The sequence below is a fragment of the Rissa tridactyla genome, chromosome 19 (genome assembly GCF_028500815.1).
Source record: "Rissa tridactyla isolate bRisTri1 chromosome 19, bRisTri1.patW.cur.20221130, whole genome shotgun sequence".
NCBI lineage: Eukaryota > Metazoa > Chordata > Aves > Charadriiformes > Laridae > Rissa > Rissa tridactyla.
In genome coordinates, this window is record NC_071484.1 from 7,202,741 (window position 1) to 7,229,738 (window position 26,998).

General features: G+C 63.0%; 2 protein-coding genes across 2 annotated transcripts; one reads left to right on the top strand and one right to left on the bottom strand.

Moving 5' to 3' along the window:
• The first annotated feature begins 832 nt into the window (after positions 1 to 832).
• GPR179 (G protein-coupled receptor 179) lies at positions 833 to 13,449 on the top strand. Its single transcript, XM_054224810.1, has 15 exons — positions 833 to 1,674; positions 2,544 to 2,652; positions 3,543 to 3,633; positions 3,818 to 4,026; positions 4,178 to 4,246; positions 4,661 to 4,770; positions 4,853 to 5,091; positions 5,557 to 5,695; positions 5,873 to 5,978; positions 6,072 to 6,218; positions 6,529 to 9,036; positions 9,469 to 9,753; positions 9,922 to 10,074; positions 10,321 to 11,400; positions 11,692 to 13,449. Exons 1-15 carry the CDS (start codon positions 833 to 835, stop codon positions 13,447 to 13,449), a joined length of 7,845 nt encoding a protein of 2,614 aa, XP_054080785.1.
• Positions 13,450 to 16,623: 3,174 nt separating this feature from the next.
• Positions 16,624 to 20,586, bottom strand: MRPL45 (mitochondrial ribosomal protein L45). The gene is made up of 8 exons (XM_054224699.1): positions 20,485 to 20,586; positions 20,012 to 20,207; positions 19,415 to 19,532; positions 18,923 to 19,021; positions 18,239 to 18,287; positions 17,859 to 18,008; positions 17,600 to 17,773; positions 16,624 to 17,124 (listed from the first exon to the last, which is right to left on the bottom strand). Exons 1-8 carry the CDS (start codon positions 20,539 to 20,541, stop codon positions 17,065 to 17,067), a joined length of 903 nt encoding a protein of 300 aa, XP_054080674.1. The 5' UTR covers positions 20,542 to 20,586; the 3' UTR covers positions 16,624 to 17,064.
• Between the last annotated feature and the right edge of the window lie 6,412 nt (positions 20,587 to 26,998).

Consider the following 26,998-nt stretch of genomic DNA (forward strand, 5'->3'; position numbering starts at 1 on the left):
CTCTCGCAGGCAGCACGCCGCGCTGGGGGAGAGGGGACGGGGACCAGCTCTCCCCACATCTGCCTGGAGGCTGGTGAAGAGGGAGGTCTCCGCTCCTTAGGCCTGGGGAGGGGGGCGATGATCTGAGCAGCCTCCTGTGCCTCAGTTTCCCCTCTGCGAGCAGGGCAGTGCTGCGTGGGACCCAGGACATCGTCCCCCAGCTTGGGGAGGCGGGGGGGGATCAGGCCCTGCCATGGGGACGGTGCTTGTGCCACCCCCATACCGCACTCGCCACCCTCAGCCCCACAGGGACATCCCGCATGTGGGCCATCCCCCCCCATTTCCCCCCCCCCCGTGGCCGGGGGGGGATGGGCACTGTGGGATTGAAGCCCCGGACCATACGGGGAACCAGCAGGCGACCTTCTTTCTCCCCCCCCCCGCGGCTGCCGAGGGGGCCGCGGGGAGGGGGATGCCGGGAGGAAAATTCCCGGCCCCGTTGCCATGGCTTCCCATCAGGATGCGCTTGCATCATGGGCAGCCCGAGGGGGCCGGGGTGCGGGGGTCCCCACGGGGCTCAGGGCGGGGGGCTCCCCGGCAGCGTCGCCTGCCTGAGCGGGAGCGCGGGGGCGGGCGGGGGGGGCTCCGGGCGGGCAGCGCCAGCAGATGAACACGTTTTGGAGCCGGTGACGTCTGCTCCAGCATCGCCGAGGGAGGAAAACAGGCGGCAGAGCCTGAGTCCGGCCCCACAGAGCAGAGCAGGCTCCCGGCCGGCTCGGGCATCGTGCCCACCATGCCGCCCCCGGGCTGGCCAGCGGGGCCGCAGGGGGCCGGGGGGCTCCGCTGAGCCCCAGCCATGGGGCCGTGGTGGTGGCCACTGCTCTGGTGCTTTTTCACGGCACTGGTCCACGGCACCATCCTCGTGGGGGGCCAGCGCTCACCGGAGAGAACCCCCCGGCCAGCAGGATGGTCCCCGTCCCCGCCATCCTCATGGTCACCCAGCCCGGAGCCGGGAGCGTCAGGGGACCCCGAGGGCTCGGTGGCGGCGCTGGCTTTCCTGCAGACGGGCGATGCGCAACGACTGGCCCGGGTCAACTGCAGCCGGGGTGTCGCGGCGGGGGCAGCTGGCCCCAGCCCCCCCCCGGCGCTGCATGCCGCCCTGCGTGCCGCCCCCGAGGCGCTGGCCCACGCCGCCAACTTCCTCAACATGCTCTTCCAGACCAACGACATCCGCGAGGCCAGCGTGGCCGAGGACGTGGAGTGGTACCAGGCGCTGGTCCGCAGCCTGGTGGAGGGGCACCCGTGGGTGCGGCGGGCGGTGCTGGCCCTCGACGCTCACCCGCTGGCCGCCAAGCCCCGGCTGATGCTGCAGGCCACCAAGGGGGATGGCGAGATCCTGCTGCAGGACGTCTCTGCCGCCGCCCCCAGCCTCGGCAACCTCAGCTGGGACAACGACTGGTTCAACGCCCTCAAGTCCCAGCGGACCCCCCTCCTCCGCAAGCGCCTGCTCAGCAATGACCTGCGCAGCATGGAGACCCCCAAGTGGCAGCGGGGGGACAGCTATGTGGGGGAGCCGGGCCACGTGCGGTGGTCCCCACCGTTCCTGGAGTGCCGGGACGGCAGGTTCCTGCCCGCCTGGGCGGTCACGCTCTCCTCCGCCTTCTACGGGCTCAAGCCAGACCTCAGCCCCGAGTTCAAGTGAGTGGTACCCGGAGGGGCTGGGGGGTGTAAAGGGTGCTGGGAGTGGTGTAAAGGGGGCTGCTGGGTGCCCCATGTGCCTGCTGGGGGGTGCGGCTGGAGGCATCAGCCGGTGGTGCAGGTGTGCGTGTGTCCCCCCCGTGTGTATGCCTGGGCGTGCGTGTGCGTGGGTATTTGCACGTCCACAGACGCGGAGCTGCTCCCAGTGCCCCCTCGGTCATCCCCGGGCTGCCACCCCGGGCTGCCACCCCCAGGCCCCCCCCGCCATGGCCATGCTGGGGGTGGGTGAGCCGGGCTGGGGCCCCTCCTGGGAGCTGGGGGGTGTCCCCAGGCTGGTGGGTCCCTACTACCAGGTCCCCTGGCACCCCCTGAGCAAGGAGCCACAGTGGGAAGCACTGGGGAGGGAAGGGGGCAGGGGACTTTAATCCCAGAGAGGGAACATGGCCCCGTTTCCAAAGGGGACACCCTGTCCCCCTCGGAGCACCCAGGGAGGAGGGTCTGTCCCCCAGGGCGAGGGGCGACATGCAGGGGCCACCCCAGCAGCTCCTCGTTCCCATTCGGTTGCATTAAAGCCCCTCTTGAGAGGCAGAATTCACCCCCAGGAGCTGCTGCCCCCGTCCCTGTCCCTGTCCCCGTCCCTGCCCCAGCTCCAGCCTCTCCCAGACACGGGTCCGAGGGGGGACATCCCTGGCTGGGGTCTGGGGACATTGCTGACACCTCGTGTTGTCCCACTCGTCCATACGCCGGCACCCCTGTGGCTGCCTGTCCCCGCGGCAGCGGTGGGGCACGGCCACGTTGGGTGGGGGGCACAGGGTGGGCATGGGGACACCCTGCGCGACCCCTGGGGCCAACCCTGTCCCTCTGCGCAGGGGCGTCGTGCGGGTGGACATCGAGCTGCGGGATGTGGCCATCGACCAGTGCGCCAGCGGGCCGGGCTGGTTCGCGGACACGCACCGCTGCGACCTCAACAGCACCCAGGTACCGGCCCCTGGCACCACGCACCCTGCGCAGGGCTGGGGGGTCCCCCGCGCCGAACCGTCCCCGTCCCCCCAGCCGGGCTGTCCCTGCCGCCTGTCCCTCCCTCCGGGCTGAGTTTTATCCTCTCCCGGCCGATCCATCTGCTTCGTTCAGCTGCTCTCGGCGCGGGGTTTATTGTGCAAATCTCCCTTCCCTGCTGCCAGCAGCAGCGTGTGACCTGGCCGGTCCCTGCCCGGGCACCGCGGGGACAACCGGGCTCCGGGGGCTGGCAGCCGCTGGGCGAATGACCCCGAGCAGCAGCCCCCGATCCCCTCCGGCGGTGCCCACCCGAGCGAGCCGGTGATGCCCGAGCGTGTTTCGGGGCTCGACACAACCCGCAGCGTCCCCGAGGAGGGCAAACCCCGCAGCCCCCCAGCCCAGTGCAGGTCGGGGTCCCTGCCCGAAGGCAAAAAGCCGTCCCCAAGTGGGAAAGGTGTCACCAGCTTCTCTTCCCTGCCAGCAACCCGCGGGCGATGCCCTCCGGAGGGACGGGCTCTGCCGCCGGGCATCTCTCCAGGAAACAACAATACCCAGAAAAACGGCCATGGGCGGGATGGGGCCGCGGGGGATTAGGGAGCGGTGCCCCGGCTGCCGTCACGGCCGGGCGGGCTTAGCGCGCTCTGCTGCATTATGTGTCCATTTAGGTTTTAGGGGGGGATTTGGGGGCCAAGCTTTGGCTTTTAATTCTTAAATGTTTAACCACTGATTCCTCCCGGGCGTGGGGGAGGATGGTGTGGGGCTGGGTACCCGGGGGCTGCCGGAGCCCCCGGTGCCGGGGGGGATGCGGGGTGAGGGGAAGGATTTGGGGTGCAGGAGGAGCCCCTCCGTGTGTCTCAGCCTGTCTCCTTCAGTGTGTCCCCCAGGAGAGCCGCGGCTTTGTCCTCGGGAGGTACCTGTGCCGGTGTAAGCCGGGCTTTTACGGGGCCGGCGGAGTGGCCAGCGGTGCCCGGGCAGGTAGGTGCCATGCCCAGCCCCGGGGTGCCCCGTTTCACCCAGTGGCACGTGGCTACAGCGCTGGGGCGCGGGGCTGGGGGGGCTTTGGGAAGCCGGAGCACATGCCCTGGCAGGGAAAGTGCCACCAAGCCCGGGACGTGGTGGCCTCACCGGGCCGTCGCTCTGTCCCCAGGCGCGGCGGGGAACGCGGCGGGGGCGGACGGCGGGTCCCGGCTGGGATGCCAGCCCTGCCGCCGGGGATGCGCCACCTGCGAGGACGACGCGCCCTGCGTCATCCAGGAGGACCGGGCGCTGCGGGCGGCCGTCCTCTCCTGCCAGGCCTGCTGCATGCTGGCCGTCTTCCTCAGCATGCTGGTCTCCTACCACTTCCGACAGAGCAAGGCAAGGCGTCCCCGCGCCTCCCCCCCTGCCCTGCTCCCCTCCTCCCCTACACCCCACAGGCTCGGGGGGGGTCTCCCTGCCCCTGTTCCAGCCCCCCCCCCCCCCCACGGCCGCGGCTCCCGGCTGCGCCCTCACGCCTCTGTCCCCGCAGAGGATCCGGGTGTCGGGAGTCGTCCTGCTGGAGACCATCCTCTTCGGGTCCCTTCTCCTCTACTTCCCCGTGAGTATCCAGCCCTCCCCGGGGCCAAAAACCTCCGGCCTGGGGTTGAAGAGCGTTTGCAGCCTGGCCGGCTGCCCCCCCAGCGAGAGCACCGAGCTGGCCCCGAGCAGGGCACGGGCACAACTCCGCCTAATTGTGAATTTTGCCGGCGCGGCCCCCGGCGGCTGCGGTATAAACCTTCTCGGGAAACCAAATCCCTTTTCTCCCACTGGCGATGGGAATTAATCCCTGCCCAAATCCCTTCTCCCTCCCGCCAGAGCTGTGGCGGGGGCTGCAGAGCCAAGGGGGAAGGGTGGCAGCGGGGCTGGCCCGAGGGCGGGTGGCATCCGAGTCTCCGGCGTTCGCTGCCCCCCCCCCCCGGCAGGCGGGATCCGGCCCCATGCACCCCCCGACCCCTCTCTCCCCCCGCCCCAGGTCTTCATCCTCTACTTCAAGCCGAGCATCTTCCGCTGCATCGTCCTGCGCTGGGTCCGCATGCTGGGCTTCGCCATCGTCTACGGCACCATCACCCTCAAGCTGTACAGGTAGCCGGGGCGGGGGGGGCTGGCTGCCTGGGACCCCCCGTGGCGGGGACGGGCTGGGGGCTCACCCCTCCGCGCCTCGCAGGGTGCTGAAGGTGTTCCTGTCCCGCACGGCCCAGCGGGTGCCGTACGTCTCGAGCGGGCAGGTGCTGAAGATGCTGGGGCTGATCCTGCTCCTGGTGCTGTGGTTCCTGGCGGCCTGGACCGTCGGGATGCTGGAGAACGTCGAGAAGAACATCCCGCTGGTGATCCGCACCCAGACCGCCCGCGGGCTCCACTTCTACATCTGCGGCCACGACCGCTGGGACTACATGATGGTGATCGGTGAGACCAGCCCCCGGGGTGTGCCAGGGGGTCCCCCCAGCCCCAGGACCCCATCTCGTAAATGTGGCACGTGGGGTTTGAATTTCCTTGTCCATTTAATCTGCCTGGAGCCTGCAGGCAGGGCTGGGGCACCCGAGCTGCCTCCTGCCCTCTCTCTCTGAGCATCCCCAGGACTTGCCACGGCGCTGGGTAAATCCCCCGGCGCAGGCGGTGAGTCCCGGTGGCCTTTGGGCGAGCTGTGCCAGAGGATGCTCCGCACTGGAACCGGCTCCGGCCATGGCACATGGCAACGGCAGCTGGGCTGAACGCGTTGGGCTGGATGCGGCCCAGCGCAGGGAGGTGCCGGTGGGCGGCAGCACCCACCCCGCAGCTCGGCACCCATCGGTGCCGCCCGGGAAATGATGCTGAGAGCAGCAGGGTGATGGGTGGGGGGGCTCAGCATCGCTCCCCGTCTCCCTCCCGCAGCCGAAATGCTGTTCCTGCTGTGGGGCAGCTTCCTGTGCTACGCCACGCGCGCCGTGCCCTCCGCCTTCCATGAGCCCCGCTACATGGGCATCGCGCTCCACAACGAGCTCATGATCTCGGCCGCCTTCCACGTCATCAGGTAGGACACGGGGGCTGGGAACCGAGATCCCTGTCGCCGGCGATGCGGAGGAACCGGCGGCAATTCCCCAGTCCCACGTATGTTCCCGGGCAGGGTGGAGGGTGCGGGGACTGGAGGTGGTGAGGGGGCCGCGGGCGCCTTGGCGGGACCCTGCGCTGCCCTCCTCGCCCCTTCCAGGTTCATCATGGTCCCCTCGCTGCACCCCGACTGGACCCTGCTGCTCTTCTTCGCTCACACCCACGGCACCATCACCATGACCCTGGCGCTGCTCTTCATCCCCAAGGTAACGCTCGGCCCGGGGCTGCGGGGAGACGGGGGCTGGGCTTCCCCGGCGTTTCGGGGACCCCTCGGCAAGCTCGCCCCTCGCCACCCCCAGTTCCTGCACGCCGGCTCGCCGCTGCGGGAGGAGATCGCGGCCGAGGTCTACGAGGACGAGCTGGACATGCGGCGCTCGGGCTCCTGCCTGAACAGCAGCATCGCGTCCGCCTGGAGCGAGCACAGTCTCGACCCCGATGACATTCGGGTGGGTGGCACACTCAGGACCTTCTTTTGACGCTAGCTATGCAGCCCCGCGCAGAGTAAGAGGTGCCTTTTGCGATCTTTCTCCTGATGCAAAGCAGAGTCGGGGGCGGGGTGGGGGGAGAAGGGGGTGCGGGGGGAGCCGCCACCGGCGGGGAAACCTGCTGCGTCCCCTGGGTCAGAGGGACGGGCAGCGCGGGGGACTGGGGACGTGGGGACTGGGGGCTTTGCGGGGTCTTCCCACCCGCGGCCCCATCGTCCGTGCTCTCCTCTCTCCCCTCTCTCTGCCGCGTCCCCCCGCCCGCGGCGCGCAGGAGGAGCTGAAGAAGCTTTACCGGCAGCTGGAGGTGCACAAGACGCGGAGGATGGCAGCCAACAACCCCCACCTCCCCAAGAAACGCAGCTCCCGCCGCAGCCTGGGCCGCTCCATCGTGCGCCGTGTCACCGAGCTGCCCGAGGCGGTGACACGCCGCAGCAGCGGGGAGCGGGCGGGCACCCCGGCACGCCGCAGCTCCTCGGCCAAGCTGCTCCCCGACGCCGGCGGCGCCAGCCTGCGGACGCGGGATGAGGGTTCCCGGCGCCGCGCCGCAGCCCTGCGCAGGTCCCGCAGCACCGAGGGTCCCGCGCGGGAGCCCCCGGGAGGCTCGCCCGCCCCCGGGTCCCCCTCACCGGGGAGGAAGACGATGGCCACCACGGCCTCGGAGCACTCCGACAGCGAGTCCCTCGACGCCGCCCCGCTCGTGTGCAAGTCGGCCAGTGCCCACAACCTGGGGGGGCACGGGCAGCCCCCCCCGCCCCGCGCAGCCCCCTTGCTGAAGTCGCTCAGTGTGGTGGCCGGGTCTCGGGAGGAGGCCCTGCTCGCCGCCAGCCGAGCTGCACGGGAGAAGTGTCACGCCAAGCGGCACCCCCCGGCCCCATCCTCGGAGCCCTCCAGAGGAGCCGGGGAGCCCCAAAGCCCCGGTGCGGCTGATGCCACCCCGCCAGCCGGCTCCCGCCCCGCCGAGGGGTGGCCCCAGGAGGACGTGTCCCCCCCAGGCGATGGCAAGGTGCAGAAACGCGTCACCTATGCCCCCATCAAGAGCATCAGTGTCGACAGCTCCCACCCCCCGGGGCGGGTGCGGGTGGCAGTGAGGAGGACCCCGCCACCGCCCCCCATCCGGTACCAGAGCCTGGTGCGGCGTGCCACCCCGGCCGGGGACAGCCTGGAGCCAGCGCAGCCTCCTGCGGACCCCCCGGCACGGGCAGCAGAGCCAGAGGGGACACAGGAGGGGACACAGGAGGGGACAGCCGAGGCAGAGCCGGGGCGCGTGTTCCCCCCGGCGGGGAAGGGCAGGCTGCTGACTGCTGCCTCCATCCCGGCGCAGGTCTGTCCCTGGGAGTTGATCCAGGACGAGATCCTGAGCCAGAAGCAGAAAGCCACCGAAGCAGCAAAGTCGGGGACCCCTGGTGACACAGCAGCCACCCCCGCCAGCCTCAAGCCGCCCCCCCAGAAGACCTCCCTCCGGGGCCTGGGACTCGCCATCAAAGCTTTCAACCGCTCCAAGGGGAAAAGCACCCTGAAGGGGAAGCGAGAGAGCGAGGGGAGCCTCAGGAAGAGGGGGGGCAGCAGGAGGGAGAGGCCCAGCCTGGCAGAGACGTCAGCCGTGTCCCTCGGGGCCATCGGCCGAGACCCCGCCGCCAAAAGCCCTGAATGGAGCAGGCAGAGACCGGGCAGCGAGCCCACCGCCCGCCCATGGCAGGGGGGGACGGTCCCCTGCCAGCACAACAACAACTCCGGCACTGCCTGGGGAGCCGTGGGCTGGGGGGACGGCAGGGAAGAGGCAGAAGGACAGTGGGACAGCCCAGCCCCGGGGACAGGCAACTCTGAGACACTGGGAGAGGAGCCCAGTGCTCCCCAGGGGGACGTGGACGCTGGTGGCGGGTCTGGGGTGCGTGAGATCCCACCCAGTGTTGGCCACCAAGAAGGAGCTGAACATCCCCATGAAACCCCAGCGGTGGCCAGCAGCGGGACAGCACAGATACGTCCCCAGCGAGGGGACGAGTGTCCTGTGGCAGAGCCAGGGAAGGATGCTCCTGCGGCCATCGTGAGGCTGATGGCACCGACGGAAGGGGCGGCGGGGCTGGCTGCAGGACTCGAGGTGGGCAGCAGACCCAACCGACCCCAGGACCACGCGGAGGTGCAGCAGCCAAGTCCAAAACCCATCGCAGGCAGCCCCCGCCCGTCCACCGCCGGCGTGCAGAGAGCGGCTGCCGAGAGGCCGGGGGCTGAGGTTTGTCCCCAGGGAGCCCCGCGTGTCCCAGCAGGAAAAGCAGCCTTATTGCGCCAGGAGGCGGTCGCCCCCCAGGAGGACGGGGGGGTCCCTCCGGGCAGGGAGAGCCCCGCCAAGGTGCTGGGGAAGGGGGGCAGCCGGCCCGCGCCCTCGAGGAGCAGGGACACCCAGAGGGTCCCTGCAAAGAGCCAGAGCGCAGAGGTGGTCCCGGCTGCGGCGGGGAAAGCCAGGAGCACGGGGGCAGAGGTCTGTCCTGGGGAAACTCGGGCAGATTCCAGGGTTAAGATAGAAGTTTGTCCCTGGGAGGAGAGTGGGAGCGAGCGCTGGGGGCCAGGCAGAGCGCCGGGGAAGGGCGGCAGCGAGGGGGATGGTGGCCACCCTGGCGAAGAGCCGGGCACGGAGAAACCACCAGCAAAAACCCCAGAGCTGCCCAAAGCGGCTTCGGAGAGAGCGGGCAGTGCGGAGGGCAGGACGGCCGAGGTTTGTCCGTGGGAGAGCGGGGAAGGGGGAAGGAGCGTCAGAGCAGAGATCTGCCCCTGGGACGCGGAGGGGGCTGCGCCGGAGCGAGAGGGGGAGGAAGGGGAGAGGAGGCGGCTGGGCAAGTGGGTCAGGAGCATCAGACCAAAATCCCTGGGTTTGCTGAGAGCGCCGGAGAGCGGGAGCGGCCCGCAAGCGCCCGGCCGGCCCTGGGGCAGCACCGGCAGCGAGGGACCCCCACCAAAACCCGCTCCCAGAAGCTCCGAGCTGCCAGAAGTGGCCTCGAGGAGCCCAACGAGCCCACGGGCTTCAGTTTGTCCCTGGGAAGTGGCTGGAGCCGACAGCGGTGCGGACGTTTGCCCTTGGGAAAGGGGAACAGCCTTGTCCGATGCAGGAAAATTAGCCAATGGTGAAGTTTCCCAAGTGAAAAATGGGATTCCCCCACAGAGAGCAGCCCCGAGGGGCACCAGAGACGCGGCCCCGGCTGCAGACACGGGGAGCGACCAGCGAGGATCCCCCAGCCCCGGGGAAGGTGCAGAGCAGCCCGGCATCGGGCTCCTAGCAAAACACCCAGCTCTGCCCAAAACGTCGCCCAAGCAAGCAGGAACTAGCAATAGCAAAAAGGCCAACGTCTGTCCGTGGGAAGAGGAGGATGAGCCGCTTCCTAAAACAGAAATCTGCCCTTGGGAAGAGCCTGCAGCTCCATCGGGAAAGGAGAGACCAAGACAGGACACGCGTGGGACTTCCAAAGGGGAAAACAAACCAGGACTGGGAGAACTTGAAGACATCAAAGCAAAGCTGGCAGAGGCGGGTGGCCGTCGACCTGAGCACAGGGACAGCAGGATCTTGGCAAAGTTCGTTAGGAAAAGCCTGGACTGTTCAAAAGCAGAGTTCAAGAAATCCCAGAGCACAGAGAGCGTCAAGGAGGAGGTCTGTCCCTGGGAGAGCCTGGGCACGGAGCAGCCACCAAAGAAGCCCCACGCCAGGAGCCCGGCTCTGCCCAAATCGCCCTCAAAGAAATCCCAGAGTGTGGAGAGCCTGAAGGCGGAGGTCTGTCCCTGGGAGAGTCAGGAGCTGGAATCCACCAATAAAGCAGAAATCTGCCCCTGGGAGGCGGCTGCTCCACCACCAGGTAAAGAGAAATCAAGGCAGGACAAAGACAGTCCATTCGCGGTGAGCAAAGGCCCTTCTAAAAGTCAAGTTGCCCACAAAGAGATTGGAGAGAGCACATCTGGAGATAAGGCGAAATCAAGGGGAGACCGTGAGTCCATCTGCCCCTGGGAGAGCACAGACACGGAGGGCACCTCCACGGGGTACGGCACGAGGAGCCCAGAGCCGCTGAAAGGCACCACTAAGAAGTCAGAGAGCATGGGGAGCACAAAGGCGGAGGTCTGTCCCTGGGAGAGTCAGGAGCTGGAATCCACTGATAAAGCAGAAATCTGCCCCTGGGAGGCAGCGGCACCTCCCGCCCACCAACCAAAGGCAAAGCAGGGTCCAGCGGGGGCTTCGAAGGGGGAGAAGCGCATCACGCGCCAGGCAGCGTTAGCCAGCCCGGTGAGATGCCTGGAGCAGGGCAGCAGCGGGCGAGAGGCCATCTGTCCTTGGGAGAGCCTGGGCATGGAGCAGCCACCAGAGAAGCCCCACGCCAGGAGCCCAGCGCTGCCCAAATCGCCCTCAAAGAAATCCCAGAGTGTGGAGAGCCTGAAGGCGGAGGTCTGTCCCTGGGAGAGTCAGGAGCTGGAATCCACCGATAAAGCAGAAATCTGCCCCTGGGAGGCGGCTGCTCCACCACCAGGTAAAGAGAAATCAAGACAGGACAAAGACAGTCCATTCGCAGTGAGCAAAGGCCCTTCTAAAAGTCAAGTTGCCCACAAAGAGATTGGAGAGAGCACATCTGGAGATAAGGAGAAATCAAGGGGAGACCGTGAGTCTGTCTGCCCCTGGGAGAGCACAGACACGGAGGGCACCTCCACGGGGTACGGCAAAAAGAGCGCGGAACTGCTGAAAGGCACCACTAAGAAGTCGGAGAGCATGGAGAGAACGAAGGCTGAGGTCTGTCCCTGGGAGAGTCAGGAGCTGGAATCCACCGATAAAGCAGAAATCTGCCCCTGGGAGGCAGCGGCACCTCCCGCCCACCAACCAAAGGCAAAGCAGGGTCCAGCGGGGGCTTCGAAGGGGGAGAAGCGCATCACGCGCCAGGCAGCGTTAGCCAGCCCGGTGAGATGCCTGGAGCAGGGCAGCAGCGGGCGAGAGGCCATCTGTCCTTGGGAGAGCCTGGGCATGGAGCAGCCACCAGAGAAGCCCCACGCCAGGAGCCCAGCGCTGCCCAAATCGCCCTCAAAGAAATCCCAGAGTGTGGAGAGCCTGAAGGCGGAGGTCTGTCCCTGGGAGAGTCAGGAGCTGGAATCCACCGATAAAGCAGAAATCTGCCCCTGGGAGGCGGCTGCTCCACCACCAGGTAAAGAGAAATCAAGACAGGACAAAGACAGTCCATTCGCAGTGAGCAAAGGCCCTTCTAAAAGTCAAGTTGCCCACAATGAGATTGGAGAGAGCACATCTGGAGATAAGGAGAAATCAAGGGGAGACCGTGAGTCTGTCTGCCCCTGGGAGAGCACAGACACGGAGGGCACCTCCACGGGGTACGGCAAAAAGAGCGCGGAACTGCTGAAAGGCACCACTAAGAAGTCGGAGAGCATGGAGAGAACGAAGGCTGAGGTCTGTCCCTGGGAGAGTCAGGAGCTGGAATCCACCGATAAAGCAGAAATCTGCCCCTGGGAGGCAGCGGCACCTCCCGCCCACCAACCAAAGGCAAAGCAGGGTCCAGCGGGGGCTTCGAAGGGGGAGAAGCGCATCACGCGCCAGGCAGCGTTAGCCAGCCCGGTGAGATGCCTGGAGCAGGGCAGCAGCGGGCGAGAGGCCATCTGTCCTTGGGAGAGCCTGGGCATGGAGCAGCCACCAGAGAAGCCCCACGCCAGGAGCCCAGCGCTGCCCAAATCGCCCTCAAAGAAATCCCAGAGTGTGGAGAGCCTGAAGGCGGAGGTCTGTCCTTGGGAGAGTCAGGAGCTGGAATCCACTGATAAAGCAGAAATCTGCCCCTGGGAGGCGGCTGCTCCACCACCAGGTAAAAAGAAATCAAGGCAGGACAAAGACAGTCCATTCGCGGTGAGCAAAGGCCCTTCTAAAAGTCAAGTTGCCCACAAAGAGGTTGGAGAGAGCACATCTGGAGATAAGGCGAAATCAAGGGGAGACCGTGAGTCCGTCTGCCCCTGGGAGAGCACAGACATGGAGGGCACCTCCACGGGGTACGGCAAAAAGAGCGCGGAACTGCTGAAAGGCACCACTAAGAAGTCGGAGAGCATGGAGAGAACGAAGGCTGAGGTCTGTCCCTGGGAGAGTCAGGAGCTGGAATCCACCGATAAAGCAGAAATCTGCCCCTGGGAGGCGGCTGCTCCACCACCCGGTAAAGAGAAATCAAGACAGGACAAAGATGGTCCATTCGCGGTGAGCAAAGGCCCTTCTAAAAGTCAAGTTGCCCACAAAGAGATTGGAGAGAGCACATCTGGAGATAAGGAGAAATCAAGGGGAGACCGTGAGTCCGTCTGCCCCTGGGAGAGCACAGACACGGAGGGCACCTCCATGGGGTACAGAGCAAAGAGTCCAGAGCCACTGAAAGGCACCACAAAGAAATCGGAGAACACGGGGAGAACGAAGGCTGAGGTCTGTCCTTGGGAGAGCCTGGGCACGGAGGAGCCATCAGAGAAGCCCCGCGCCAGGAGCCCAGCGCTGCCCAAATCACCTTCAAAGAAATCCCAGAGCCCGGAGAGCCTGAAGGCGGAGGTCTGTCCTTGGGAGAGTCAGGAGCTGGAATCCACCGATAAAGCAGAAATCTGCCCCTGGGAGGGTCTGGGCACGGAGGAGCCCACCCTGAAAACCGCAATGGGGAAAGAGCCATCCAAGAAATCCGAGAGCACAGAGAGCAAGAAATCTGATATTTGCCCCTGGGAAGCAGCAGAGCCCGCTCACTCGGAGAAGGAAACCTTCAAACCAGGCACGCACCCACAGGGAGCTGACAGAGCATCCCCACCAGTGACGGGAACGTCACAGCCAGCGGCAGGAGCCAGCGCCGTGTCTCCAACAGCCCTGCTGAAACAATTCAAGGGCAGATCCATCGGCACAGCTGAGCACAAGCCCCTGTGCCGCATCCTGCCTGGCATCCAGCCCCCCCGCGCACCCAGGGCAGAGCGGGGAGCGAGCTTGGCTCCCGCAGGCGACAGCAGCCCCAGCCTGGGCAGTAGCATAGCCGAGGTTTGTCCCTGGGAAGCAGAAGAGGCTCCATCTGCATCCGGCGAGACCAGCACCGACACGAGGAAGACCTCCGAGGTGTGTCCGTGGGAGGTGGAGAGCATGGACCTCCCCCCCGACCCTCCGCAGGCAGGGCAGAGCCGGGGCGAGCCCCCAGGACAGAGACCGGGCTGCAAACCCGAGTGAAACCAAACCCGACCGTCTGCCCCTGGGACGAGGAGTAGCTCCCTCCATCCGTCTGGCTGCCAGCCGGGCGCAGACACGGCTGTCACCAACAGAAAGTCTTGAGCTGAAGGCTGCTGCCCACCTGGGGACAGAAGCATCCACCAAAGCCAAGGGCACAGTCACGCTCCCAGCGGGCTCCAGTGGTGGCCATCAACCAGCCAGGCTTGGGGACCGGTGCGTCGAGGGGACAGTTAGCACATCCTGCCTTCATCGAAGCCCTTAAGCCAGGCGGTAGCCTGCCAACGTCACCCGCCGCTTACCCGCAGGTACCTGGCCCAGCGCAGGGTCCCCTTGGTCCAAGTGGGGCACCCAAACGCGTTCAAACACCCGTGGCGCCAGCCTTGCTCGCTGCCACCGCCACGGCAGACACAAAGCTACAGCTCGCTAGCTAGAGACGCTCACCCGCAACCTCTCCAGCAGCGGAACGTCCTCCCGCCACACCGGGAGGGTTGTGCCTCTCGCACAGCGAGGCACGGCTTGCCCGGCACCCCGAAATCCGCAGCCTCAGCAAGCTGGATGCTGAAACAAGAGGAGAGTCAAAACAGCGACGACGCAACTGGGAGGAAAACAGCTTTCCAGAGCCCCTGCAGCCCAGCTGATCGCCCCCAGCGCTGCCGCCGCCGCCACCAGTTTAAGCCGGGGGGTTCCTGTAGGCACCGCTCGGACCAGGCAGGTTCTGAAGCCTCTTCCCAGCCAGCCCCACATTTTGCTTCCTTGACACAAAGTGATTTATTTTTAAACGTCCTCAGAAGTCACCGAGCCGCAGGACTTCCCCGCACGCCAAGCGAATCTTTCTGCTCCGTTTTGGCCCAGCGACGCCAGCCCAGCGCTTCAGCACCGCGCTCTGGCAATGCCCATCACCACCTCTGTGCCATCGCTCCACCCGGGTGGGATAAAGCGACCTTCAGGCCACTCCACTGCTCTGCTTCCGAAACCTCCGCATCCCTGGAGGCCGAGGTGGGTATTCCTGCTGCTGACCTCCTCCCTGGCTCACTTCACGGCGCTGCCACACTTCTCGTTCTTGCAGCAACTCAGCTGTAAAGGGGTTTGTCTTAATGAACAATGCCACTGACTTTTCAAGCACTTTGTCGTTACCAGCTTCTTCTTCCCTCCTACCCTGTGTGCACACATGTACATTCACCAAACACACCCAGGGCTCACCTTCCCACCACCCAGGGCTCACCTTCCCACCACCCAGGGCTCACCTTCCCACCACAGGAGAGATTTTTCCATCAGCATTTCCACCGGCACTAGCAAGCCTTTGCTTTTACAGCCCGTCTGTAGAAGCGCCGGATGCCTTCTGTCATCCCACCTTTCGACTTCTCCCTGCATTCACAAGACCCACTCCTTTGGGGCAGAGATGCAAACACTCCTGTATGACAGAGGAGATGCTGAGACCATGGATCTACGACCTCCAGAGCACCAGACAGAGCTCCTGGCTTTGCCATTACTCCAGCCCTCCCACTCACAAAGGCACAAGGGACGGGACACGACCAGGCGCACGGAGAGAAGCCTCATGGTCAGGAAGGCAGCAGCTGGGAAACAGCAAATCCTCTCATCTCCCCAGGTTTGTCCCTCTGCCCCACGTAGATGGAAGCGAATAAAAACAGAGATAGCAGAAGCGAAGGTTTCGGTTCTGCCCCTCATCTCCGCGCAAGGCTGGGGCTCAGGGCTCGTCCTGCCGTCCCTCTGTCGTTGACTTCCACCCTCCTTAGAAAGTGGCGTTGCTGTAGTGTGCTGCCTGTGGTCTTCAGCGCTGAACGTCAGACCATCATCCAATCGTGTAAGTAAGTGTACATACGGAAAATAAAGAGTATTATCTACAAAGTGCAGGCTTAGCGGCTGATTTATGGGGCGTGGGCAAGACACTACGTGTGCTCCAGGAAGAGGTCCAACAGAAAGCAGCGAGGCTGTACAGGAAACCCAGAACAGCAAGGGTTTAGTTGGAGGTTTGAATATTGGCAAAGGAGAGGGGGAGCCACACGCTGCTAGACTGGAGGGCAAGGCCATTTTCCCAGAAAAACCAGCCACTCCACCAGAAAACACGCTCTTTCCATTCAGGGCCCAAGCTGAAGAACCTTGTCTTAGGTCTTGGTTGAGGAGTCGCCTCCATACCCGCTTGTAATCTGCCGGAGTCCCAGCAGGCACAAACCAGGCAGCTCACGCTCATGTATTTTAGCTCCTAGCCCAACTCGCGTATGCCGGAGCACTGAGTCTCTCCAGCTCGTGAATGAAGCGTAGGCAGAAGGCTCAATATAGTAGGTTCTTTCAGGAAAGGCAGACAGATTGTGACACCCCTCTGATTTCCAAAAAGATGAGAGGGATTCCATCGCTGGCTCCTCTCCTAAGAGCACGTAAAGATGATAGTCTGCCCTTTCAAAAGAACATCATCCACGAGAAACACGGAACAACTCTGCAAGCGTAAGGAGCCGTAACTCTTTCTCTGCATACAGATCTCTGCAAAAATCTCTTTCAAGGAAGAAAAAAAAACAAAAACGCACTTCAACTCTCACAAAGTCTGAAAACTGGCCGAGTTAAAAAGCAAGACGAGGTTTAAAAAGCTTCGTTGTTTGATGACTACTGAATATTTTGCTCTGTGACTAGGAGTAAATGGAACCTACCTGAGCAAAACAGAGTAAGAATAGATTAGCAGAGTGCGCTGGCTTAGTCGCAGCCACAGAAAAAGGTAACTAACCTCTGGGTAGGCGTTTCCCCGACCCACACAGCCTGCAGAACCAGGGGACCTGATGCGAATGTCCTCCCGTCCACAGGATGGTGCCAGCCACTCACTAACAACACCCCGTCGCTGAATTCACGTGTCCGTAACAAATGCGCCAAAACCCACCAGCTGTGGGAAACGCAGCCTTTCAAGAAGGCACTGGCTGACACAAACGCCGACCTTGGGAGTTAACAAATTTTGTTAAATTATCAGTGCTGTGCTGCGGCCCCTTTGGGAAGGTTTGGCCACTAACAAGCACCCATTCAGCAGGAGTCCAAGCACAGCACCCACCCAGAGAATTTAAATTAAAGTGTGCTCGCTGCTCTTCTCTGTTTTCTGTTTAAAAAAAAAAAAAAAAGAAGCCTGGGAATCAGGACAGAGAGGGAAAGAGGACAGAAAAAGAAAGTGCCAACACCTACTGCTGCAAATTTTAATGAAAGACCAGGTCTACAACACTTCCCATGTAAGTGCCAAATATCCCATGTCTGGACAGACTTCTGCTGCCCAGGGCTCTCACGATGCAAGTTCAGGACAGAGGGCAGCCTGGAGAGCCATCCTGAAGAGAACAGACTCCTTGTCTTCACGGAAACACAGAGGGGGTTAACCTGCAGCACACTAAGTCTACTTGGAAAGTGTAAAGCTCTTCTCAGAGCTCATCTGAATCCCCCTCCCAGGCCCCTCTCGCTCCTTTAAAGACAACTTCTTAGTGACTGGAGTCCATTTCTGAAGCCGCTTTGTTTGTTGATCGCTCACTGGAAGGGCACAGCCATACCCAACCCACTACTTCCACAGACATTCTCCACCTCTTCCCTCCAGGGTCGTTTGCACTGCTGTCTCTGCACAGGCACTGGAATTTCCTACTTCATTTCTTCGTACTCTTGTGAGGGATCCAAGGTTGGGCCAGGAATCATCACAGTCTGAAAAAGCAAGGAACAAAATCAGCACGACGCAGAGCAGCTCTGAACTGCTCTAACAGGAATTCTTCGTGTTACAGAGCATGAAAAAGGGTGAGCAGGGGGTTCCGGCAACGCAATGACCTCGCGCAGGAAGATGACCAGATGGCAGCAGTATGGGGGAGGACACAGAGGGGGGGGTGGGTTGACATGACTTGTACTACACTATGGTTCTCACCTCCTTCCTCTCTAGGACCTGTTTTTAGTACCACAGGAAGACACAGCACCTGCATCACTTTGCCAGGCTATGTACAGAAACCAGTAACCCCCTAAATTACCCCATTCATGTCAAATGCCCTCAGCCTCCTATTACAGCTTCCAGGTTACCCTAATCCAAGCCTGTATATATATAATTTTCCAGACGGATACCTCAAACACCCTATACACTTCATGTTTCACAGACACAGGCTGTGCTGGTGCCTTCTCCTGGTGGCATTACCTTAACAATGGGCTCCTTCGGCGGAGCCCATTCCGGAACGATCTTGCCGTGCATCCTCCACGTGCCATATGGGTTGACCAAGTACCTCTCAAATACGACATACTCCAAAACGTCCTTGGGCACCTCCTCTCCTCCATACATCAGCCGCCCAAAGCGGTCATAGATTGCCAGAGTCTGTAAAAAGAGCCAAGAAACGTCTGTTGGGCTGACAGCAAGTTGGAGTCAGTTGGGAAACACAAAGGGCACAGGGGGATGGTACCTGTCGCGTGTGCATCCGCACCGTCACCTGGCCATACAGGTTGCCTCGGTTCACAATGCTGTCACATCGAACGTGAACCACTCTTGGAGGCTCCAGCGACTCCACAAAACTCCACCGGATGGTCCTGTACCTGTTCCCACGCACCATTTCCTGTAAAGAAAAAAAAAAGCACTAACTTAATTAGGATGTGAATTGAATGATAAGCAAACTGCTACATATAATGAAGCATTTATGCATTAGCTATTACTTAGACTTGTACTTTCCCCCCTTCCGGTCTGTCTTTACTGCATCCAGAAAAAAGGAGACCGACAATCAGGCTTTGAGAGCCTTAGAGACCATAGAAAAGATCAAGGACGTGCTACATCCAGACAAACACTTACCGGGTAGCAGCGCTCTGTCACCAGGGAGTGAAGTTTCTGCTTGTTGAAACTGCAAGTGAAACACGCCCAGTTACTCAAATACACATATTGTGAAGAGGCTTACTCACAAATTCCCGCTTCCCCAGAGGACACACGATCTACTGGCAAAACAGAAAAAGCTAAGTTCTCAGCTGTGATCTCAGCACAAAATCAGAACATGAATGCAAGCTGGTTGACAAGACTTCAGGGAAACACAACATCCTTTGGAAGCCAGTTATGACCTAAATGTTTTATTGGTGTTTGGAATTGTAACCAAGAATGATGCAGTTTTGAAATCTGTTCTATTATTGGAAAGTGGAGCAAACCAGTGGAGTATCATTTCATATCCAGACAATTCCCTGCAGCGTGATTCTGAACAGCACCAACCACCCACTCATCCGCTGATAACACTAGTGGTGCAACAGCTCATCTCCTCTGCAGGTCAGGTCAAGATGAGTTTTCTGCAACCTGCTTTTCATTATCAAAAGCCAGCGAGTGCTAACTAGATCTCCAAGGCTCTACTCCTCACAGAGATGGGAGCAGAAAAAGATAAAGTACTTGTTGCAAAGGAGGTACAAGGATTAGAAAGACAAGGAAGAAAACCAGAGTATATAAGCAAAGAGAAGCAGGTCCTACACAACTACATCAGTCAGAGAAGGGTCTTACTTTGCCAGGCAATTGTGAGCTTCGATAAATATCTCCTGCGCCTTTTCTGGGAACGTTTTAGTGCTGAAATCCGGGTCATGATCTTTCACCTTCCGCAGACTGAAAAGACAAGAAAAGCTCTACAGTAAGTAAAGAACGACTTGGAAGCGCCTCACTTGTTTCAGGTGATGACAGCGATCTTATCCAGTTCAAGCCCAGCTTTTACCAGGGAGCAACTGAGAACTGGAGACTCCCCACATAACCTCTAGGTGCTCATAAAACAGACATAGTGCTGCAAACCCAAAGAATCCTCAAGAAAATGAGTGCGCGCTGCATCCATTCACACCAGGATGGGTGCCTTGTGCTCGTTCTCACACCAGGGACTCCTGCTTAAATGGTGCAACAGCAACAACAGATGAAGTGGGTAGAAAACAAAACGTGCCATCTCGCCACTGCAAGACAGAACCAAGCAAAACTCCTGCACCACAGACTAATTAAAAAGGAAGTACGTACGCTAGCTGGGAGGTGGCAGTCTGCTTCAGCTTCTCCATCTTTTGCTTCAGCCCATCTTTGGACAGGGAAGTCAAGCGGGCATCGCCCTCAGGAGGGATGTACGGGTCTATAATATCAGCTGCGGGAGAGAGGAGAAACGTCAGGAGGAGGCTCAAAACCAGCAAAACAAAGGAAACAAAGAGGCAGCACGCTGTCTGCCAGGGGCTGGAGAAGCAGGATTCCTCCCTGAAAATGCAAGATGAAATACAAGCATGCAGAGAACTGCTAGTTTAACACAGCTTGTCAGCAGTGACAGGCCCCTGCTCTCTGCTCTCCTTTTCCATGCAGCCCGGACAGGAGGAGAAGACACATTCAGCAGCAGGGAACGTGACCTCCCTTACTATTCTTTGTCACTAGGACGAAGGGGCCAACAGCTTGACACGCTTCTGAGGTAAAGAGGGCAGCTGCTATCCCTCATCCGGAGGCAGAGTGGGTCATTCAGCCTACTCCAGATGGACACCCTGTCACCATGGTCACACCGCTTAGGCTAATTGCTCCACGCTGATACTTTGCATTAGTTTTGCCCTTGAAACGAGACCAAAGCAGGCTTTCCACCACCTGTGCAGGCCAAGTAGAAGGTCCGTTCTATACGGTCATCAGGAAATATTGTGCCTAAAGACTTGAGTCTCTTCTCCCTCTCTTCAGGGGACAGTTCTCTGGCCCATTCGGGGACAGAATATTTCTTCTTCGTTCTCACTGGGACAACAAGACAGGCCGGAGCCCCTCCAGCAGGCCGGAGTATGGACTCCGCAGTCTAAGGAAGAGAAATAACAAAGCCGTTGAGTTAATCCAACGTCCAAGAAACAACGTCAACATCTTGCCTTATTTCCCTTCCCGCCTCCCAAACACAGAGCAGCTGTGAATACACCTAAGGCCACCACTTGTCGTCCTCCCTGTCCCGCGGCCTGCCCATATTCCCTCATCCCTGACTCCCCACATCCCTTATCCCGTGGCTCCTCGGCCCCCTCACGGCCCCTCAGCCCCTCACGGCCCCTCAGCCCGTCCCCCCAGTCCCTCCCGCCGGTCCCCACCTGCCAGCACACCCTCAGGCCCAGCCGGCCCAGGCCCGCCTTCATGGCGGCCGCCATCTTCCCGCCGCGCGGCCCGCCGGGAGGTGGGCGGGGCCGAGGCGGCGGCGCGCGGAGGGGGCGGGGCCGGCGGGAGCCCGCGCCGCGGCAGCGAGTGGAAAATTCCATCGACTGCGGGGAGGAGGGGGGGAGGCCCCGCCCCGAGCGCGCGGCCGGGGGACCCCGGCGCCCAGTGCTGGGCGGGGGGGGGGGGGCTCTCGCAGCGGCGGCCACGGTGCACCGAGAAACGGGGTGTGGGGGCCACCCCCACTCCCCCCCCGGGCCACGTGCGACAGGGACCCCCCGCACCGCCCCACGCAGGGGGTGCTGGGGGTGTCGGGGGTGTCGGAACCCCCCCCGGGTTTGTGGAGCCCCCCCAGGGATTGATGGGGGTGTCGGACTTCCCCCGGCCTGCGGAGCCCCCCCAGCCTGCCCCGGGGTGCTGGGGGTGTCAGACCCCCCCAGACCTATGGAGCCCCCCAGCCTGCCATGGGGTGCTGGGCGTTCTGGGCCCCCCCTCGACCTGCCAAGCCCCCCAGCCTCTCCCAGGCTGCTGGGGGTGTCAGACCCCCCCCGGGTCTGTGGAGCCCCGCAGCCTCCCAAGGGGTGTTGGGGGTGTCGGACCCCCCCCATTCCCCCAGATCTGCGGAGCCCCCCCCAGCCTGCCCGGGTGGTGCTGGGGGTGTCGGATCCCCCCCGCAGGTCTGCTGAGCCCCCCCAGCATCCCCAGGGACCTGCGCAGCCCCCCAGCAGCTCCGCGCGGCTCCGGGCGCAGCAGACGTCGGTGCCTGATGCTTTGGGCATTTCAAACTGCAGCAGGACTCGGGGCTGGCGGTGGAGGGGGGGTCAGGGGTCCCACACGAGGGTCCCCTCCGAGGGTCCCATGGGACACCGGATGCAGCAGCTCTGGGCGCCGATGCCCTAAAGCAAACCACACGCATCCCAAACCCCCTTCCCTTGAAATCCCAGCTCCGGGAGTCCCAGGGATGCGCGGGGGATGCTCAGCACCCACCCACCGCTGCAGGGTGAGGCCTTGCTCCGTCTTGCGGACCCAAAGGCAAACACGGCACAGGGCGGGTGAATCCCCCCCGGTTGGCCCCGCAGGAGCGGGGGGCTCGTCGGGAGGCTGGGGGCTGCGCCGGCCCCGCCTGGCCCTGCTCCCAGTTTGCTTTGGGGACTGTTGATCTTGGCCGGGAGGAAGCGTTGCTCCATCGGGGCAGCTGGTTAATGTGTAGTGACGGCTCCGCTGTGCCCCGAGACCGTTGATCCCGGCCCACGCTGTTATCTGTGCCGGCGGGAGCGGGGCGAGATGGGAGCGGCCCTGCAGGGGGCACTGGGGGGGAGCCGGGCACCCATGGGTGGGGGGGATTACACCCGCATCCCACCAGCGGCTCCGAAAATCTGTCGTGATGCTCCTGGGGGCTCAAAAATAGGAGGCGGGGGGGGTAATCCTCCCTGCTGCACCCCAGCAGGAAAACTGGAGCCGGTTTCTCCTGCGGAAAACAGGGCTGGAGCCCCAGGGACGCGGAGCCGGTCCCGGAGCAGCCGGAGCTGAGTCACCGGCTCCAGCACCCCACGGCCCCGGCGCTTTCCCATGGCTGGGGACTTGTGGGGCTGGATGTTCCCGACCCGTCTGGCTTTCCCGGTGGCAGGGCTGCCCTGTGATGGCATCTCAGCCGGTTTTACCACTGTGGGCAACAGTTTCGGGGCTCTGGTAGCCCCATGGGGCCATGTCCTCACCGTGGGGATGCACAGCCCAGGAGCATCCCTGCCTGCCGCGGTTAGAACCCCAGCAGCGGTGGCCTTTGGGGATGCCACTCGATGGTGCCCCCAGCCCACGTGTGACCTTCTCCCTGGCAAAACCACCGCGCTGGGATTTGCCACATCGGAGCGCCGGGCCGGGGCTGGGATTTGGAGAGCATCGGCAGAAGTGGGACACGCTTAGCAGCCGCCCAAAGCTGAGCTGTCCCCGGCAGCTCCGGGCAGGGGTTTGGCCACGTTTGCCACCATCCTTGTGCAATTCGCCCCAGGTACGCGGCCAGGCAGGAGGGCGACGGGCAGAGCCGCACGCACGCATCGCCTCGCAGCGAGGAGGGGGGGAAGCGACGCAAAACGCCCCCCACGCCCCGGGGAACAGCCCACAGAGCAAGAGGCCCCCGGAGCCATTTAGCAGCTTCCAGCCCCGTTGTCCCTGTGCTCCCGAATACCAGAGATTCCTGCCCTAAGCCGCAGGCCCAGACCTGCGAGGCAGGATTAGCCGGTGCCCTCCAGCTGCTCCCGCTCTCGGCAGGAACAGCAAAAACTCCAGCAAAAGAGAGAAGAAAAGAAAAGCCTCTCTTGGGATCTTTCTTTTTCTTTTCTTCCCTTTTTTTCTTCCCCCTCCCCTTGTTTTCCTAATTAAAATGGTGCACTGGCAGCAGTTGGTGGCTGCAAAGACTCTGGGCTAATTACAGCTCCTGGCTTCCACCCCGTCCGTTTGTCCCCAAGCCCTCCCCAGTCTGGCGCTGCAGGAGAACCCGGTTTGGTCGGGACACAGCGGAGGAGGCGGCTTCCCCCCGGCTTTCTCGGCGGAGGCTCTTTCTTTCTTCCTTTCTTTCTTTCTGGATTCTTGCTGACAGCAGCATCTGTCATCTAACAATATCTCCCGCGCGGACCAGCAGCCGCAGAAGGCTCCCAGACCCCTTTGCCGAGCCCAAGCCCCACGGCTGGCGCGGCCACCAAGCCCCCTGGCTGCCCCCGGCACCGGCCGCACACCGGGAGGGCACCCGGTGACCCGCGAAGCCATCGAGGGCAGGAATTAAAGCTCAGAGGAGACAATCCCCCCTCCGCCTCCCTCCCGCGGCGGCTCTGCTCCAGGAATAGGTTTATCCTGCCCCTGACCTTGCTGCCAGCCCAGGGGGAGTCACCACGGCCACGGGCTGTGCCGGGGCACGGGGGGCAGAGGCGAGGCAGCAGAAGGGCTTTTGGCTCAGGTGAGGGCTCTTGGCACGACCATGGCACAGCTGGGTCTTCCTCCATCCAGCCTGGCCGCAAATCCCGCACGGAGGCTCCCACGCCGGGGTCACCGCTCCAGCCCTTCCCTCCCCGCGGCGGGGGGGGCGGTGTTGTCCCAAATCTGGGTTCTTTTAACCCAGTGGGCAAGAAGGCGATATACACACAGAGGCGAGAGATTTATTTCCTTCACTTCTGCGCAGAGCTGGGTGCTGGCTTTGTGATTAGAAGGTGATACGTTAATGCCACGGCTCATCCACAAAAGATCAAAAGGTTAAAAGAACCCAGATTTGGGACAACACCGGGACTTTCTCCCCAGCACCCCACCGGCACCTCGCAGGCATCGCAACGGCAACGATGAAAGTTTCCCCAGCTCCAGATCCCGACATCGACGCGTCCCCAGTGCCACCGTCCCTGTGTCCCGCGGGGCTTCGCACCCCAGCAGGGCGCCGGGAGGGGACGGTGGCAGGAGCAATGGCGGGGGGGGCGGCAGCCGCCCCAACTCCCCCCGCGCAGCTCCAGCTGTTCCCTTGTCTCCCTTCTTCTCCCCCCAGGGCTCGGCGGCACAATGCGGCCCCGCAGAAGCCCCAGATGAACCCGAGCTCATCAGCCCTTTGGTTTTTGTAAGGACGCGCTAAGAGCTGTCTGTACTTTCTCCCTGCCCCAGTTCCTGCCGCCGGCTCCTCCAGGTCTCAGCAAATCCCCGCTCCCTCTCCTCGCTCGGCGCTAACTTATATTTTAAACAGCGAGGAATCACTTTTAGCAAGAATAAATCTCTTTGCTGGGGGTGGGGTGGGGGGAAAGGAAAAAAAAAAAAGGAGCAATTGCAGTTTGCAGCGGTGGAAGGCAATTAATGATTTCCTGCCTCCGCGAGCTGCGCTTCCTTCTTAAAACGAGGGAGGTTGTGGCACCCACAAAGACACGACACGCGCCCTTTTGAGACTTAATCAGGTCCGTGTTTAACGCCGTACGGACACAGCGATCCAAGATTGCCATGGCTGGTCCGGGGGCCGAGAGCCAGGCCGGGGATGTGGCCCTCGCCCTGCAAGTCGGGTGCGGGGAAAGCCACCGCGGCCACCGGCTCCCCTCTTCCAGAGGAATTCGATTTTTCGCCTTTCTTTTTCCCATATAAAGGCTTTATTAAGAATTTTTTTTTAAACTTCCTGCTGGTGTTTGTCACAAACCCAAACAGCCATCCAACATCACCCACTTGGGACATTTATTACCCCGTAAATACTGTTCGCTGTATTGTGTACATAGCTTTTTAAGACGGATTCCTTACATAGCATCTTCCACAAGCCTCCGCGGCGCTGCCGACCCCGGGCGGGCAGGGAAAGCCCCAGGGGGCTGCGGTACCCCGGGGTGGGCAGCAGCGGCTGCTTGGCCATGGGAAACGGCAGAGAAGCCCCTTTTTGCTCAAGAACTTGAGGGTTTTTTTTCCACTTTGGAGGACGTGAGCCCGGCCACGAAGGGCTGCAGCCCCGGGGTTTGAGCAGGAGCCCTGCAGCACCCAGGTTTCACCTCGCTGCTGTGGTTCAAGGAGGAGGAGGAGGAAGAGGAGGTGGCGGCTGAGGCTGGCTGTTAGCTCAGGGTGGGGAGAAAAGCCACCCCACGAGCTGTCCGGGCAGGTAAAGCGACCCTGGAGACAGGACACCTCTCCCTGCTCCACATCGCTGGATTTTTGCTGTAAAGTCCGAGACGTTTAAGCCGATTCTCGCGACTTTTTTAATGCTGGAGGTTAGCGATAGGGTTACAGCCCCGCGGTCCGTGAGGCTTATCTGGACCTGGGGGAGGACAGAGGTGACCAAACCCAGGCAGTAAAGGGACCTGTGTCCTCCAGATACAAGGGCCAGGTGCTGCGCGGTGCCGAGCGGGTGCTCGGAGGATCGGACGGGGTGATGAGCAGCCCGGGAAAAACCCAAATCCGCACAGCGGGCGCAGCGCGCTGCTGGCGTGGGAGCCGCCGGCTGCTCGGTGCTGGGAAAAGTAATCAATAAAAACAAAATACAGAGGATAATTAACAGAAAAAAGCCAGGACACGACATATTGGAGTTCATCCCCAGCAGCGTGGCCAGCGGGGCGAGGGGGGGGATTCTGCCCCTCTGGGGAGACCCCCCTGCAGCGCTGCCTCCAGCGCTGGGGCACCAACAGCAGAAGGACACGGAGGTGTTGGAGAGGGGCCAGAGGAGGCCCCGGAGATGCTGGGAGGGCTGGAGCCCCTCTGCTGTGGGGACAGGCTGAGAGAGCTGGGGGGGTTCAGCCTGGGGAAGAGAAGGCTCCGCGGAGACCTTGGAGCCCCTTCCAGTCCCTAAAGGGGCTCCAGGAAAGCTGCACCATGCCAGCCCCCCCTGCACCGGGTGCCGCGGGAGCCCCCGTTAACGGTGTGCACTGTGCCAGCCCCCCCCTGGACCGGGTGCTGCAGGAGACCCCACGAATGGGCTGCGCTGTGCCAGCCCCCTCTCCACCGGGCACACCGTGAGTCCCCATTAACACGGTGCACCGTGGCAGACCGCCCCCCCCCGGACCGGGTGCCGCAGGAGTCCCCGTTAACCGGGTGCACCATACCACCCTCCCCGGGCTGGGTGACCCGTTAACGGGGTACACCATGCCAGCCCCCCCTGCACCGGGAGCCGCAGGAGCCGCCGTTAACGGGCTGCACCATGTCAACCCCTCCCGGGCCGGGTGCACCGTGCCAGACCCCTCTCCACCGGGCACACCGGGAGCCCCCGTTAACTGGGTGCACCGCGCCAGACCCTCCCCGGACTGGGTGCCACAGGAGCCCCCGTTAACCGGGTGCCCCGTGCCAGATCATCCCCCGGACCGGGTGCCGCAGGAGCCCCCGTTAACCGGGTGCACCGTGACAGAACCCCCACGGACCGGGTGCACCGTGACAGAACCCCCACGGACCGGGTGCCGCAGGAGCCCCCGTTAACCGGGTGCACCGTGCCACCCTCCCCAGGCCGTCTGACCCGTTAACGGGCTGCACCGCGCCAGTCCCCGCTGTACCGGGTGCTGCGGGGGGGCCCCATTAATCGGTTAGCGGGGGTACACCGTCCCCCCCCGCTCCGCTCCGCTCCGCGCCCACCGGGAGCTCCCGCTCGCGAGCCGCACGCGCACTGCGCGCCCCCCGCACCCCGCCGCCGCTTACGCAACGCGCTCGCGCCGCTCTACGTGCGCGGCCGCGTGGCGCCGCCGACCGCGCGCACGCGCTGTTCCTCCTCCTGCCTCTCCTCCCGCCCCCCCCACCCACCCCCTCCCCCGGCACCGGGCGCCTCGTGCCGGGAGCGCGCGCGCGCCCCCGCCCCTCCCTCCTCCTCCTCCTCCTCCTCCTCCTCCTCCCGCCGCCGCCGCCCGCTCTCTCGGTGTGTCGGTGCGGGGTCGCCGTGTCGCCGACAGGAAACCTCCCCGCCCCCCCCCCTCCCCGCCGCCGCCGTTCCGCCGCCCCCCTCCCTCGCCGCCCCGCCGCGGGGGGGCGCAGCCCCGCACC

Excerpts from the sequence above, each read along its gene's own strand:
- MRPL45 (XM_054224699.1), bottom strand. The coding sequence starts at position 20,541 with ATGGCGGCCGCCATGAAGGCGGGCCTGGGCCGGCTGGGCCTGAGGGTG. Across the intron at positions 19,022-19,414 it reads ACTGCCACCTCCCAGCTAGC|TCTGCGGAAGGTGAAAGATC; the intron begins GTACGTACTTCC and ends TTGTCTTTTCAG. Across the intron at positions 18,009-18,238 it reads TGACAGAGCGCTGCTACCCG|GAAATGGTGCGTGGGAACAG; the intron begins GTAAGTGTTTGT and ends TTTTCTTTACAG.
- GPR179 (XM_054224810.1), top strand. The coding sequence starts at position 833 with ATGGGGCCGTGGTGGTGGCCACTGCTCTGGTGCTTTTTCACGGCACTG. Across the intron at positions 5,092-5,556 it reads GGACTACATGATGGTGATCG|CCGAAATGCTGTTCCTGCTG; the intron begins GTGAGACCAGCC and ends TCCCTCCCGCAG. Across the intron at positions 9,754-9,921 it reads GAGAACTTGAAGACATCAAA|CAGCCACCAAAGAAGCCCCA; the intron begins GCAAAGCTGGCA and ends CTGGGCACGGAG.